The sequence below is a fragment of the Entelurus aequoreus genome, linkage group LG06 (assembly GCF_033978785.1).
Source record: "Entelurus aequoreus isolate RoL-2023_Sb linkage group LG06, RoL_Eaeq_v1.1, whole genome shotgun sequence".
NCBI classification, from domain to species: Eukaryota; Metazoa; Chordata; class Actinopteri; order Syngnathiformes; family Syngnathidae; genus Entelurus; species Entelurus aequoreus.
Genome location: NC_084736.1, coordinates 7586379 through 7601400, shown reverse-complemented (window position 1 = coordinate 7601400; position 15022 = coordinate 7586379). Strand labels below are relative to the sequence as shown.

At 40.5% G+C, this 15022-nt stretch overlaps 2 protein-coding genes across 2 annotated transcripts in view; one reads left to right on the top strand and one right to left on the bottom strand.

Annotated features, from left to right (window-relative positions):
- LOC133651420 (coiled-coil-helix-coiled-coil-helix domain-containing protein 5) overlaps positions 1 to 2537 on the bottom strand; it is a 4074-nt gene extending 1537 nt beyond the window's left edge. The window contains exons 1-3 of the mRNA XM_062049368.1: positions 2455 to 2537; positions 1853 to 1993; positions 1627 to 1778 (exon numbers count right to left, since the gene is read on the bottom strand). Of these exons, the coding sequence (XP_061905352.1) occupies positions 1627 to 1778; positions 1853 to 1993; positions 2455 to 2456 (295 nt within the window). The 5' untranslated portion in view covers positions 2457 to 2537. The remainder of the gene's footprint in view (positions 1 to 1626; positions 1779 to 1852; positions 1994 to 2454) is intronic.
- Positions 2538 to 4643: 2106 nt separating this feature from the next.
- The window catches only part of atp13a1 (ATPase 13A1), a 33768-nt gene continuing 23389 nt past the window's right edge, over positions 4644 to 15022 (top strand). The window contains exons 1-10 of the mRNA XM_062049929.1: positions 4644 to 5405; positions 5495 to 5584; positions 8646 to 8909; positions 8978 to 9133; positions 9202 to 9271; positions 9343 to 9449; positions 12452 to 12581; positions 12660 to 12715; positions 12789 to 12915; positions 12997 to 13134. Of these exons, the coding sequence (XP_061905913.1) occupies positions 5049 to 5405; positions 5495 to 5584; positions 8646 to 8909; positions 8978 to 9133; positions 9202 to 9271; positions 9343 to 9449; positions 12452 to 12581; positions 12660 to 12715; positions 12789 to 12915; positions 12997 to 13134 (1495 nt within the window). The 5' untranslated portion in view covers positions 4644 to 5048. The remainder of the gene's footprint in view (positions 5406 to 5494; positions 5585 to 8645; positions 8910 to 8977; positions 9134 to 9201; positions 9272 to 9342; positions 9450 to 12451; positions 12582 to 12659; positions 12716 to 12788; positions 12916 to 12996; positions 13135 to 15022) is intronic.

The following is a 15022-nucleotide window of genomic DNA, read 5'->3' as shown; positions in this document are numbered from 1 at the left end:
TCTACTCTCAAAACCCCATAATGAAAATGTGAAAAAAAAAAAAAAAAAATTTAATTTAGCAAATTTTGTCAAAGTAAAAAAAACTAAAAAAATCACAAGTATTTACAGCCTCTGCTCAATACTTTTCAAATATATATTTTTATGTTTTATTTTAAATAAAATTGCAAGAATTAAAAATAAAAAATAAAAATGTCTTTAGGCATTTATTTATTGGTTTTTTTTTAAAGCGAGCTTAGCAGTTAGCTCAAATATTAGCACGTCTGCTCCTGGCTTTCTCTCCGTGTGTAATAGGTTGAGCCTCGTCCTCCAGTGATAATGTTACTTAAGAGATTAAGAAACGCAGTTTGTTTGCCTTAACCTCTTAAGGCCCGAGCTGTTTGTTTACATGCTTTTTTTAAATTTCTCTTTACTATTTGGGCTTATTGGACCCTAATTAGAATAAAAACTAAGAATCATCTTTTGATATGATGTACTTAGTCCATAAGTACACAAACATGTACTTCATGTTTAGTGACATGCTAATTCTTATTTTTACACTTCTTTTTTCTTCAAAATTCCATTGTATGTTATACTCTTCTGACACCACCAGATGGCAGTATAAGTGTCCACATAAGTGGCCATAAGACCCCAATTAAAGTAGTGTACACAATTTTGGAAATAAGAGCTAAAAGGTGCTGTCCACGCATGTGGCCACTAAGCCTTTAATGGAGGCGATTATTAATACCTTAGGAGAGCAGCTCCATAATTAGCCCAAGCTTGTCAGCCAGGGGACTAAAATAAGTACAATATCAGCCACAGGGGATCGGCTTTTGTGACCGGCATTAACTGGCAATGGCGATCACGTCTTTTTTTACCAAAATGGGCTGATCGATGGCCAATCATTCGGCACAGCTCATCCTTAACAGTAAGTTATTTGTAGGGATGTCCGATAATATCGGCCTGCCGATATTATCGGTCGATAAATGCGTTAAAATGTAATATCGGAAATTATCGGTATCGTTTTTTTTTAATTATCAGTATCGTTCTTTTTTGGGTTTTTTTTTTTTTTTTTTTTAATTAAATCAACATAAAAAACACAAGATACACTTACAATTAGTGCACCAACCCAAAAAACCTCCCTCCCCCATTTACACTCATTCACACAAAAGGGTTGTTTCTTTCTGTTATCAATATTCTGGTTCCTACATTATATATCAATATATATCAATACAGTCTGCAAGGGATACAGTCCGTAAGCACACATGATTGTGTGTGCTGCTGGTCCACTAATAGTACTAACCTTTAACAGTTAATGTTACTCATTTTCATTAATTACTAGTTTCTATGTAACTGTTTTTATATTGTTTTACTTTCTTTTTTATTCAAGATTTTTTTTTAAATTTATTTATCTTATTTTATTCTATAATTTTTTTTTAAAAAGTACCTTATCTTCACCATACCTGGTTGTCCAAATTAGACATAATAATGTGTTAATTCCACGACTGTATATATCAGTTGGTATCGGTTGATATCGGTATCGGTAATTAAAGAGTTGGACAATATCGGATATCGGCAAAAAGCCATTATCGGACATCCCTAGTTATTTGTGGTATTGCTTAAATTGTACAGTTTGCAGCAAGGACTTACCCACTCCACTGAGGTCCACCGTCTCCGCGCAGCCTAGAAAGCGAGCCACGTGGGCCGAGCAGGAGGCAGCCTCGGTCTGGTTCTCCCCGAGACACTTTTCAAACGCCGTAAATTCTTTGGAACAGTCCTGTCTGATCTTCTGGATCACCGGGCTGGCATAAACAAAATGGAAGAGTTTGCAGCCGAACGTACGGTTACAAAAAATGGCGAGCGCGACGAGTCTTACTGCGATGATGTGCACTGTGCGACCTTAACTTTCAGGTCGTGGCACGTGTCCTGCCATGTGGACGGGTTGGAGGCCACACACGAACCGTACGCTTCTATTTCTTTATGGCAGTACTTTGCCGTGATGTCCAAAGCAGCCTGCCTAGGAAGAAACAACACCCGTCACATTTCATTTGGAATGGTATCTCTTCATACCAGAGGTAGAAAAATACCTAAAAGTTTGTTGAAGTTAATTTTAAGGGGATGTCTCCTTTGTATTACAAAATAGAGTATCAGGGGTACAAGTAACAAACTTTATTTGGATGATTATGTATTAAATAAAGCATATTCCTGCAAAAAGTGACTGTCCACTCTATCATTCACTACTGTTTCAATGTCCATTTGTATTTACATGTTTACTACACCGCAACAAAGCATGTTTTAAAACAAAGTGACGTACAATGCTCCAAAGAAAACAAGTACAATAACAGACTATAGCAAAGTACAAAAAAATTACTATATAACGCCTTCTATATGTTTAATTAGGTATTTCAGTACAGCATGCAAACACTCATGTAATAAATAGGTTTGCAGTGTGCACATATTTGCAATAAAACGTCTTACATCTTGTTATTGTGGGCCCTTTTGCAGCGATGAAAGAGATGAGTCAAGGTTGCAACATTACAAAACGAGGCGCCATGTTTGTGAGTTTGGCCACGCCTCCCTCGCAATACGATTGGACGGATGACATGACACCACCCATTTGATTGGATAGAATTCAGGCAACCAGGAACACTCTCTCAAACCCTATTGGTTAATATTGACGTCGATCGTTTCCTCGTTCCCCTGTGCCATAGACAGCGTATAAAGTAGACGCAGCATTGGCTGCTGTGACGCGAGAAATTCGGCCGCCATCTTGAAGTGGTGATGAGCCGGCGAGCAGCCTAAACTGACAGTTGACAGGTAGAAAACAAAGATGCCGGGCTGGTGTTCAGCGATTTCCTGCTGTTGAAAATAGGAATCGGGGGATTACTTTTCACAAGTAAGATTTAACATTAACGTACTATTGGTTGTATTTTGTGAAAATAATATTAGCACAGAGTTGAGAATGAGCAAAGATCTTCAATACTTGTATGTGAAAATCACAAAGAAATCTTCTGGGTGAGGATGACGCCCCTACAGGGGTTTGGTTTACAAACTTTCAGCCCCACCTAAAACAAAATTCACCAGCCGCCCCTGATTATGATGCATTCTCATTTTAGGCAAAGTATAAGACAATACTTTCTTAACAGTATAATTGTAACCAGGAATAAGTCTTCGAGTAACAATATTCAAATACTAACGTTATTGGGTAAGACAGAATTTGGTTTTATTCTGAATCCAGTGAAACAGATTGGTGGTTTTAGCTGATATAAAGACTTTCAGGTGTTTATATATGTTTATGTTTAAGTATTTGGCAGACGCTTTTATCTAAAGCGACATAAAATACATATAAAACAATCACTGTAAACATGATCATTTAAGGGAAGAATGTAAAACAAAATATCAATACAAAGTGTCAAGACAGAATAAACTCTCTGCTGCTGCAGCAACAGAGATACAGTCTATAGGTCCCTAAGATATGTAGATATATAATGTATTCATACATTGTTTATGTAATATATACGAATGTATATATAACCTAATCATATTGTTTCTTGAACTTAAAAATAGCTGACCGTTTTTTTCTCCTTCTCTGGGATTATATTCCCAGTTTTGATCTCGGACATCTGGTCACTTAAATAGATAGATAGATGGATGGATAGATGGATAGATGGATGGATAGATGGATGGATAGATAGATGGATAGATGGATAGATGGATAGATAGATAGATAGATAGATAGATGGATAGATGGATGGATGGATAGATGGATAGATGGATAGATAGATGGATAGATAGTACTTTATTGATTCCTTCAGGAGAGTTCCCTCAGGAAAATTACAATTCCAGCAGCAATGTACAGAATTGCGATCGAATTTAAAAAGTAAAAACTAAATAATGGGGGTATAAATGGAAACAAAATAGAAAAATATTACAATAAGAATAAAAAGCAACAATGAGAATAAAAACATAACAGTAAAATAAGAATATAACAAGATAAACTAGGCAGTAGTGACCATGTTAAGAAAAAGTATTGCACTGTTATTGTTTTGCATCCCCTGTCATCCGAGTACTCCCCCACCCCCCCTTCCCCCAGAGAGGAGTTGTACAGTCTAATGGTGTGTGGGACAAAGGAGTTTTAGGCCATTAGGCTACTCAGTGGCCTAATGGTTAGAGAGTCCGCCCTGAGATCGGTAGGTTGTGAGTTCAAACCCCGGCCGAGTCATACCAAAGACTATAAAAATGGGACACATTACCCCCCTGCTTGGCACTCAGCATCAAGGGTTGGAATTGGGGGTTGAATCACCAAAAATGATAGAGCTGCTGCCCACTGCTCCCCTCACTTCCCAGGGGTCGAACAAGGGGATGGGTCGAATGCAGAGGACACATTTCACCACACCTAGTGTGTGTGTGACAATCATTGGTACTTTAACTTAGCATATAATAATATTCTATCACTGTTAAGCAAACTATGAATAATAAAACATGTGTCCTTTATCATAGCTACATGTATTAAAAAAAAGCGCGTGAAAATCAGTGGTATTCATCGAGGTAAGATTAATTAAATGCGCTGACAGTTCATTGCTCCTGCCAAATGAATTGCACTGAGTGGAGCCGGATCACCACTCCAAGATGGCGGCCCCGCGTCTCGTCAGCGCCAGTAGGCAGTAGCGCGCCATGCTGCGTACCCTTATATAAGATGTCTATGCCCCGCGCTGTGATGACGAGGGTTTGTGTTAAAGGTACAGCATTTCAATTTCACAATTCGTTTCAAAAATAAAATGTCATTCATGTGACGAAATGTGTTTTATTAGTGCACATATAAAGCCTCGGTGTCATCGTTTACATTTGAATAGCGTATATATGCTCATGGTGGTGGATGTTTCCGGGTCCGTTGACGCAAAGACCTTACGTATTTTAACGTGATTACGTATGCGGAAGTGGCAATCGGCGGACGAAGGATTCGGCTAACGGGGTCTATCCGGACTCGGTAACATTCTGCGTGGGGGTGGGAAAAAACGGCATTTTCCACGGTACCGACACGACGGCCCGGCAGTGGATGATAGAGGGGGGGCATGGGCGAGCAGAGTGTGATGAACCACGCCAAATTAGGCGGCAATATGGCTGAAGATGGCGATATACCAATGGCCCCCACGGTGAGCCGCAGTCAGCATGACAATGGCCCCGGTGACGAGCTGGTGAGCTCGGTGACGCTCTACAGGCGTCGGCCTCGGCTCCTACACGGCACCGTCCTCCCGTTCCTGACCGTCCTCTACCCGGGCTGGGTGTACGTGTGGCTGGGAGTGTACGGCGCCTCGGAATACCCGGAGGCAGGCCTCCTGGCGCTGGCTGCCATCGGGATCGCGCACGTCCTCACGGCGCTGTCCGGGTATTGGTCGGTGCACGCGCACTGTTGGCTTACCTGTTCAAAGGTAAACATCTTGAATATTGGAAAGCATCGCCAAAACATGGCTGCAGTGTCATCCTTCGACATGACTCATGTGTAAAATCTTACCAACAGGAAGCGGATCCGAACAAGGCCACGCTGGCAAAGGTCATCCCCACGCCGAATAACGGTTCAGCCGAGCTGGTGGCACTGCAGCGGGACCAGGTGAGGTGGTCCACCTTGTCGTGCCAGCAACCTGAGGGTTCCTGGTTCGATCCCCCGGCTTCGTCGTGTCCTTGAGCGAGACACTTCACCCTTGCTGCCGATGGGTCGTGGTTAGGGATGTCCGATAATATCGGACTGCCGATAATATCGGCCGATAAATGCTTTAAAATGTAATATCGGAAATTATCGGTATCGGTTTCAAAAAGTAAAAATGTATGACTTTTTAAAACGCAGCTGTGTACACGGACGTAGGGAGAAGTACAGAGCGCCAATAAACCTTAAAGGCACTGCCTTTGCGTGCCGGCCCAGTCACATAATATCTACGGCTTTTCACACACACAAGTGAATGCAAGGCATACTTGGTCAACAGCCATACAGGTCACACTGAGGGTGGCCGTATAAACAACTTTAACACTGTTACAAATACGTGCCACGCTGTGAACCCACACCAAACAAGAATGACAAAACACATTTCGGGAGAACATCCACACCGTAACACAACATAAACACAACAGAACAAATACCCAGAACCCCTTGCAGCACTAACTCTTCCGGGACGCTACAATATACACCCCTGCTACTCCCTACCCCCCCCCCCCCCACACCTCAACCACGCCCCCAAAACCCGCCCACCTCAACCTCCTCATGCTCTCTCAGGGAGAGCGTGTCCCAAATTCCAAGCTGCTGTTTTGAGGCATGTTAAAAAAAAATAATGCACTTTGTGACTTCAATAATAAATATGGCAGTGCCATGTTGGCATTTTTTTCCCAATAACTTGAGTTGATTTATTTTGGAAAACCTTGTTACATTGTTTAATGCATCCAGCGGGGCATCACAACAAAATTAGGCATAATAATGTGTTAATTCCACGACTGTATATATCGGTATCGGTTGATATCGGTAATTAAGAGTTGGACAATATCGGATATCGGCAAAAAAGCCATTATCGGACATCTCTACTGCCATGCAAGGCGCTAACCACGACTAGAGATGTCCGATAATGGCTTTTTTGCCGATTTTCGATATTCCGATATTGTGGTAGCGGGTGTGTATATTGTAGCGTCCCGGAAGAGTTAGTGCTGCAAGGGGTTCTGGGTATTTGTTCTGTTGTGTTTATGTTGTGTTACGGTGCGGATGTTCTCCCGAGATGTGTTTGTCATTCTTGTTTGGTGTGGGTTCACAGTGTGGCCCATATTTGTAACAGTGTTAAAGTTGTTTATACGGCTGCCCTCAGTGTGACCTGTATGGCTGTTGACCAAGTATGCCTCGCATTCACCTACAGTATGTGTGTGTAAAAGCAACATATATTATGTGACTGGGCCGGCACGCTGTTTGTATGGAGGAAAAGCGGACGTGACGACAGGTTGTAGAGGGCGCTAAAGGCAGTGCCTTTAAGGCACGCCCCCAATATTGTTGTCCAGGTGGAAATCGGGAGATTGGTTGCCCCAGGAGGTTTTTGGGAGGGGCACTGAAATTCGGGACATCTCTACAAGGCAACTCCCGCCATCATTGTGTGAATGGGTGAATGTGGAAATAGTGTCAAATAGGGCTAGGCAATATGGCCTTTTATTAATATCTCAATATTTTTAGGCCATGTCACGATACACGATATACATATCTCGATTAGAGATGTCCGATAATGGCTTTTTTGCCGATATTGTCCAACTGTTAATTACTGATACCGATATCAACCGATACCGATATATACAGTCGTGGAATTAACACATTATTATGCCTAATTTTGTTGTGATGCCCCGCTGGATGCATTAAACAATGTAACAAGGTTTTCCAAAATAAATCAACTCAAGTTATGGAAAAAAATGCCAACATGGCACTGCCATATTTATTATTGAAGTCACAAAGTGCATTATTATTTTTTTAACATGCCTCAAAACAGCAGCTTGGAATTTGGGACATGCTCTCCCTGAGATAATCCTGATACCCACTACAACTATGGGAAATACTATACTTTGACTTTCACAAAGTGCATTATTTTTTTTATTTTTTTTAAACAGGCCTCAAAACAACAGCTCAAAAACAATGAAGGCACACAGCTTCAGCCCAGAGTATACTAGAGCATACTTGCCAACCTTGAGACCTCCGAATTCGGGAGATGTTTTTATTATGATAAAAGTCGTTATTTTACTCAACGCAAGTCAAAATTTTACAAGAAAAACTGAACATTTGGACAATATAATGATAAAAGTTGGAATTTTACTGAATAACAGTCGAAATTTTACAAGAAAAGCTTAACATTTTGCCGATTTTATGAAAAGAGTCGTAATTTTACTCGACAAAAGTCACAATTTAATTAGAAAACTTTAAAATTTTGGCAATATTATAATAATAATCAGAATTTTACTTGGCAAGATTCTGACAAAAGTCAGCTGGCGGGTTTTTTCTGGGATGAATAGGGAAGTCCTTCTTTAGCTGCCGTTTTGTTTTATCTTATATTGCTGCCTTTGCACCTGTCAATGTTTACTTTTGTGTGCACATTAAATCAACAAAAAATCCTGACTTTGGAGCAATGTTCACAGACTCTAGTACAGTGGTTCTTAACCTTGTTGGAACTACCGAACCCCACTGTTTTCATATGCGCATTCACCGAACCCTTCTTTAGTGAAAAATAAAATGTTTTGGTTTTCTTCAAATTCAAGACAAAGTTGTATGTTTTTTTTACTGGTGCACAAAATGAACCGTGCGTGAACATCACCTTGTTCAAAGAACAAAACCAACACAGTGCATAAACTCACAACAAACTACACACCTGAAAATCAGTGTGACTTCTGCTGTTGCCGTATCTGTAATACGCCGATAGGGTTTGAAGTTTTTATTTACACGATGAGTCGGGTGTGTCTTCACCACCGCCGAACCCCTGAGGCCGACTCACCGAACCCCTAGGGTTCCATCGAACCCAGGTGAAGAACCACTGAGCTAAAATGACCGAAAGCGCCCCCGTAGCGTTTAGGAATCACAGTTTGGCCAATGATGGAATCAAAGCCAATGTACCCTTGCAAACATACCGTCTGAAACCGCCGTGTCCTCTCTTCCTTCTCAACAGGATGACAACGGGGAAGACCTCCTCTCTTTTGAGTTCCAGAAAATCCGCTACACCTTCGACCACAAAGAAAAGAAACACTTTTTCCCCATCGCTTTCCCCATCAGCCAACCGATGGGCTACTTTCAGTCGTGGCGAGGGTACCAGGAGGAGGTTGAACTCAAGGCTGCAGAGAAGCAATACGGCACCAACCGTGCCGAGATGATGGTTCCGGATTTCCTGGAGCTGTTTAAGGAGAGGGCCACCGCACCCTTTTTTGTCTTCCAGGTTTGGTTCATGTTTGTCGATATATTTTGTAATGCTCACTTTATAGCCGTTTGTTTGTCATAACTCAGGTGTTCTGTGTGGGGCTGTGGTGTTTGGACGAGTACTGGTACTACAGTGTTTTTACGCTTTTCATGCTGGTGGCCTTCGAAGCGTCCCTGGTCCAGCAGCAGATGAGGAACATGTCCGAGATCCGCCGCATGGGGAACAAGCCCTACATGATCCAGGTTGGGTTTCAACCGACTGTCCATCCAACGTGAGGCTATTCTACTATAACATTGAGTGTTTCTGGCAGGTTTATCGCAACCGTAAGTGGAGACCCGTATCAAGCGACGAGCTCGTCCCCGGTGACATCGTCTCGATTGGTAAGAGTCCTTCCAGTGTCTCCTTTTCTCAACACGAGTGAGTGTTGAGTGCGTATGTTGCGGTCTTCCAGGACGGTCCCCACAAGACAACCTGGTGCCGTGTGATGTGCTGCTCCTCCGGGGTCGCTGCATCGTGGATGAGGCCATGCTGACCGGAGAGTCTGTGCCTCAGATGAAGGTAAGTGATGCAACTTTAGTGATGCATCTTGATTCGTTAGTATCTCTTCCTCGGAGGCTGGCGCGTGACTTGCAGTTCCTTTCCAAAACACTAAGGGACAGTGACTCCTGAAGGAGCAACCACAGCTGTCGTTGACTACCGTAATTTCCAGACTATAAGCCGCACCTGACTATAAGCCGCACCAGCTAAATTTAGGGGGAAAAAACAGATTGCTCCATATATAAGCCACACCCGACTATAAGCCGCAGGGTTTTAATGTGTAATTACCGTAGTATATAGGGGTTCCTGCTACCACGGAGGGGATTGTCGGGACAGAGATGACTGTTTGGGAACGCAAAGCGTCCCATTTATTAACAATAAATCTTTCAATCATTCAATCAAACTTTCACATCTTTGACATGGCGAACAGCATTCGTGCAGAGTACAAATAATACAACGGTGCAAAGTAATACAAAGTGCTCGCCTGTACGTTATCAAAATAACCAGCCTACCGGTATATGAAAAGTCAGTCTTTAATCATTGTGTCATCGTCTTCCTCCTGCGTACTAAAACCACCGAAATCCTCTTTGTCGGTGTCGGAGAAGAACAGGCCGTAAATAAGCCGCACCCTTGTATAAGCCGCAGGGACCAGAACGAGGGGAAAAAGTAGCGGCTTATAGTCCGGAAATTACGGTAGATATTTACGTTCTTTTGAAGAATGATCAATGACAACCGCAACATCAACATCTTTGTTGGCACTGAAATGAATCATTCAGAAACATCAGTTTACTTTAAATGGACGTTTACTCATAAACCAGAGATAGAGACGCTTGCGGAGGTGCACTGCAACACTTAAACGAGTCACGGCAGAGGACAAGACAGAGCTATGTAATTGAAAGTAAACACAACTGTTATATAACTATTGTAACATCCTGATGGTGTTAATGTGTTATTGATATTCAAAGCTCTCATGTTCGTGAACAAAACCCATTAGAAGGTCTAGGCCTTTAGAATCTGAACCTGTTGTTAGCACAAGATTGGCAATAAATGTTAAAAAGAGTGTCATACTCTGTGTGCCTTCTTCGGGACACAACAAGCTGAAAAACGACACACTCGGTAATTATTTTTAAAGTTCACCGATAGATTAATCACACAATATTAGTTTGCATGCAAATGTTCAATCACTGTTGCTTTATCTCATGCAATCATTTGTGCATTTCAAGCACAATGTCTACTCTCCGGTGCTCAGGACCCTCCTCGGCAAAAGCTGAATAACCACAGCTTTATGGTCCGCGTCGCCGCTGGCGCGAAGCTAGAATCTTTGGGAGATTGCACATCAGGGTCTGGAGAAGGGTGCGTCGCTTACGCAAACTCTCTGATGCAAGAGTATATTGCAACCTTTAGACCAGACCCTGGGCAAATTAATGTCCGGTCTGCCCGCCGGACACTCCTAAATATCTGTTTTAGATGTTTAAGCTGGAAAGTGTAGCTGCCATTATGATGTGCAGTGATGTTTTCTAATGACCGTAAGTCTTCAACGATACTAAGTCTTTCAATGCTTGGAATCTGCATGATATACTAGTTACTATGGTCATCTAATTAGTTACTATGGTCATCTAATTAGTTACTATAGTCATCTAATTAGTTACTTTGGTCACTATGAGATCGCAGATTGTAGGTGGGGGTGGTTTTTTTACCCTTTGCGTTCATATTTCACTGTTTGTTGCATTTTGGTTGTGTTTCGGTTGATTGTAAAATATGTTGTCAATATTCAGTGTTTTATCCTTCATAGTTAATATTGTAAATCCCACATTCTTTGTTTTCATGTACATTCTGGGTGTCTCATTCAGTAAAAAAAATGTCAAATTCCATTCCGTTTTTTAAGACGGTCTGTCATAACGTTTTTAGTAGGGGTGTGGGAAAAAATCGATTCGATATCGAATCGCGATTCTCACGTTGTGCGATTCAGAATCGATTCTTATTTTTAAAAAAGCGTTTTTATTTTTATTTAATTTATTTATTTAATTTTTTTATTATTATTATTATTTTTTAATTAATCAATCCAACAAAACAATACACAGCAAGACCATAACAATGCAATCCAATTCCAAAACTAAACCCGACCCAGCAACACTCAGAACTGCAATAAACAGAGCAATTGAGCGGAGACACAAACACGACACAGAACAAACCAAAAATAGTGAAACAAAAATGAATATTATCAACAACAGTATCAATATTAGTTACAATTTCAACATAGCAGTGATTAAAAATCCCTCATTGACATTATCATGAGACATTTATAAAAATAAATGAACAATAGTGTCACAGTGGCTTACACTTGCATCGCATCTCATAAGCTTGACAACACACTGTGTCCAATATTTTCACAAAGATAAAATAAGTCATATTTTTGGTGCATTTAATAGTTAAATTAAATTGACATTATTGCAATCAGTTGATAAAACATTGTCCTTTACAATTATAAAAGCTTTTTACAAAAATCTACTACTCTGCTTGCATGTCAGCAGACTGGGGTAGATCCTGCTGAAATATATGTATACCATGAATAGAGAATCCTTTTGAATCGGGGAAAAAAATCGTTTTTGAATCGAGAATCGTGTTGAATTGAAAAAAAAAAATCGATTTTGAATCGAATCGTGACCCCAAGAATCGATATCGAATCGTGGGACACCCAAAGATTCACAGCCCTAGTTTTTAGCTTTCAATCATTATTGTGAGGTTTTGTATTAGTGTTCTTAAAAATAGATGTACCGGCCCCCAGACACACTTTTTTTTATCTAAACTGCAACTGACTGCAGCAATGAACGTTCAATGGTGGCAGCCATGTTTCCCTCAGCTCCTTTTCCATTTTCTGTGGCTACAGATTTCGCTTTTCACCACCAAAAGCTGTTTCTTTGTGGACTGACACAGCACTAAGAAAATTCTAGGCAAAATGTAATTATGTGTTTGTTTGTGGGAATAGTCATATATATTGTTGATATTCCGTGGTGGGCTTTTAGGAACCTGTGGAGGACTTGGACCCAGAGCACGTCCTTAACCTTCAGTTCGACTCTCGACTTCACGTCATCTCCGGTGGGACCAAAGTGGTTCAGCATAGCCCTCCTTTAAAGGCCAGTGTTGGACTTAAACGTAAGCGGAGGAATGTTTACATATCTGCTAAAGATATGATCTCACAGATTGAATAGCTTTTTTTAATTGCATGTGCAGCTGTTGACAACGGTTGTGTTGCCTACGTCCTGAGAACGGGATTCTACACCTCTCAGGTAAGTGTTTCTTCTTCATTCCCCTTTCAGTCAGGTGAATCCAACCGTCGTCTTGAAAGCGCTGTGCACGCAGGGCAAACTTTTGCGCACCATCCTCTTTGGCGTGAAGAGGGTGACGGCGAACAACCTGGAGACATTCATCTTCATCCTATTCCTCCTCGTGTTCGCCATTGCGGCCGCCTCCTACGTGTGGGTGGAAGGTGAGGTTTACCGACATGACAGGTGCACAACAAAATGGAGTGTGTTGTGTTTTAAGTACTCTGTGTGCGCCTCCTCTTCAGGGACCAAGGACCTCAGCAGGAATCGTTACAAACTCTTCCTGGAGTGCACTTTAATCCTCACATCAGTGGTTCCACCAGAACTCCCCATTGAGCTTTCCCTGGCTGTGAACACATCTCTTATTGCCTTGGCTAAACTATGTAAGGAATTGAACCTGGTGTTAGCACAAGATTGGCAATAAATGTTAAAAAGGGTGTCATACTTTGTGTGACTTCTTCGGGACGCAACAGCACAACAAGCTGAAAAACGACACACTCAGTAATTATTTTTAAAGTTCACCGATAGGTTAATCACAGAATATTAGTTTTCATGCAAATGTTCAATCTAGGGCTGCAACAACTAATCGATTAAAATCGATTATTAAAATAGTTGCCGATTAATTTAGTCATCGATTCGTTGGATCTGTGCTATGCGCATGCACAGAGTTTTTATTTATTTATTTTTTAATTAAAAAAAAAAAAAAAAAAAATTTATTTAATTTTTTTAAATAAACCTTTATTTATAAACTGCAACATTTACCAACAGCTGAGAAACAATACTCAAAATAAGTATGGTGCCAGTATGCTGTTTTTTTTCCCAATAAGATACTGGATAGGATAGAAATGTAGTTTGTCTCTTTTATCCGATTATTAATCGATTAATCGAAGTAATAATCGACAGATTAATGGATTATCAAATTAATCGTTAGTTGCAGCCCTAGTTCAATCACTCTGGCTTTATCTCTTATTGCCGGGGCTAAACTACGTAAGGAATTGAACCTGTTGTTAGCACAAAATTGGCAATAAATGTTAAAAAGGGTGTCATACTTTGTGTGACTTCAACAACGCAACAACTAAACAAGTGGAAAAACGACACACTCAGTAATTATTTTTAAAGTTCACCGATTAATCACAGAATATTAGTTTGCATGCAAATGTTCAGTCACTTGCTTTATCTCTTATTGCCGTGGCTAAACTATGTAAGGAATTGAACCTGTTGTTAGCACAAGATTGGCAATAAATGTTAAAAAGGGTGTCATACATTGTGTGACTTCTTCGGGACGCAACAACTAAACAAGTGGAAAAATGACACACTCAGTAATTATTTTTAAAGTTCACCGATAGATTAATCACAGAATATTAGTTTGCATGCAAATGTTCAGTCACTTGCTTTATCTCTTATTGCCATGGCTAAACTATGTAAGGAATTGAACCTGTTGTTAGCACAAGATTGGCAATAAATGTTAAAAAGGGTGTCATACATTGTGTGACTTCTTCGGGACGCAACAACTAAACAAGTGGAAAAACGACACACTCAGTAATTATTTTTAAAGTTCACTGATTAATCACAGAATATTAGTTTGCATGCAAATGTTCAGTCACTTGCTTTATCTCTTATTGCCATGGCTAAACTATGTAAGGAATTGAACCTGTTGTTAGCACAAGATTGGCAATAAATGTTAAAAAGGGTTCGGGACGCAACAACTAAACAAGTGGAAAAAAGACACACTCGGTAATTATTTTTAAAGTTCACCGATTAATCACAGAATATTAGTTTGCATGCAAATGTTCAACCACTGGCTTTATCTCTTATTGCCTTAGCTAAACTATGTAAGGAATTGAACCTGTTGTTAGCACAAAATTGGCAATAAATGTTAAAAAGGGTGTCATACTTTGTGTGACTCCTTCGGGATGCAACAACAAAACAAGCTGAAAAACGACACACTCTGTAATTATTTTTAAAGTTCACAGATAGGTTAATCACATAATATTAGTTTGCATGCAAATGTTCAATCACTGGCTTTATCTCTTATTGCCTTAGCTAAACTATGTAAGGAATTGAACCTGTTGTTAGCACAAGATTGGCAATAAATGTTAAAAAGGGTGTCATACTTTGTGTGACTTCTTCGGGACGCAACAACTAAACAAGTGGAAAAACGACACACTCAGTAATTATTTTTAAAGTTCACCGATTGGTTAATGACATAATATTAGTTTGCATGCAAATGTTCAATCACTAGCTTTATCTCTTATTGCCTTAGCTAAACTA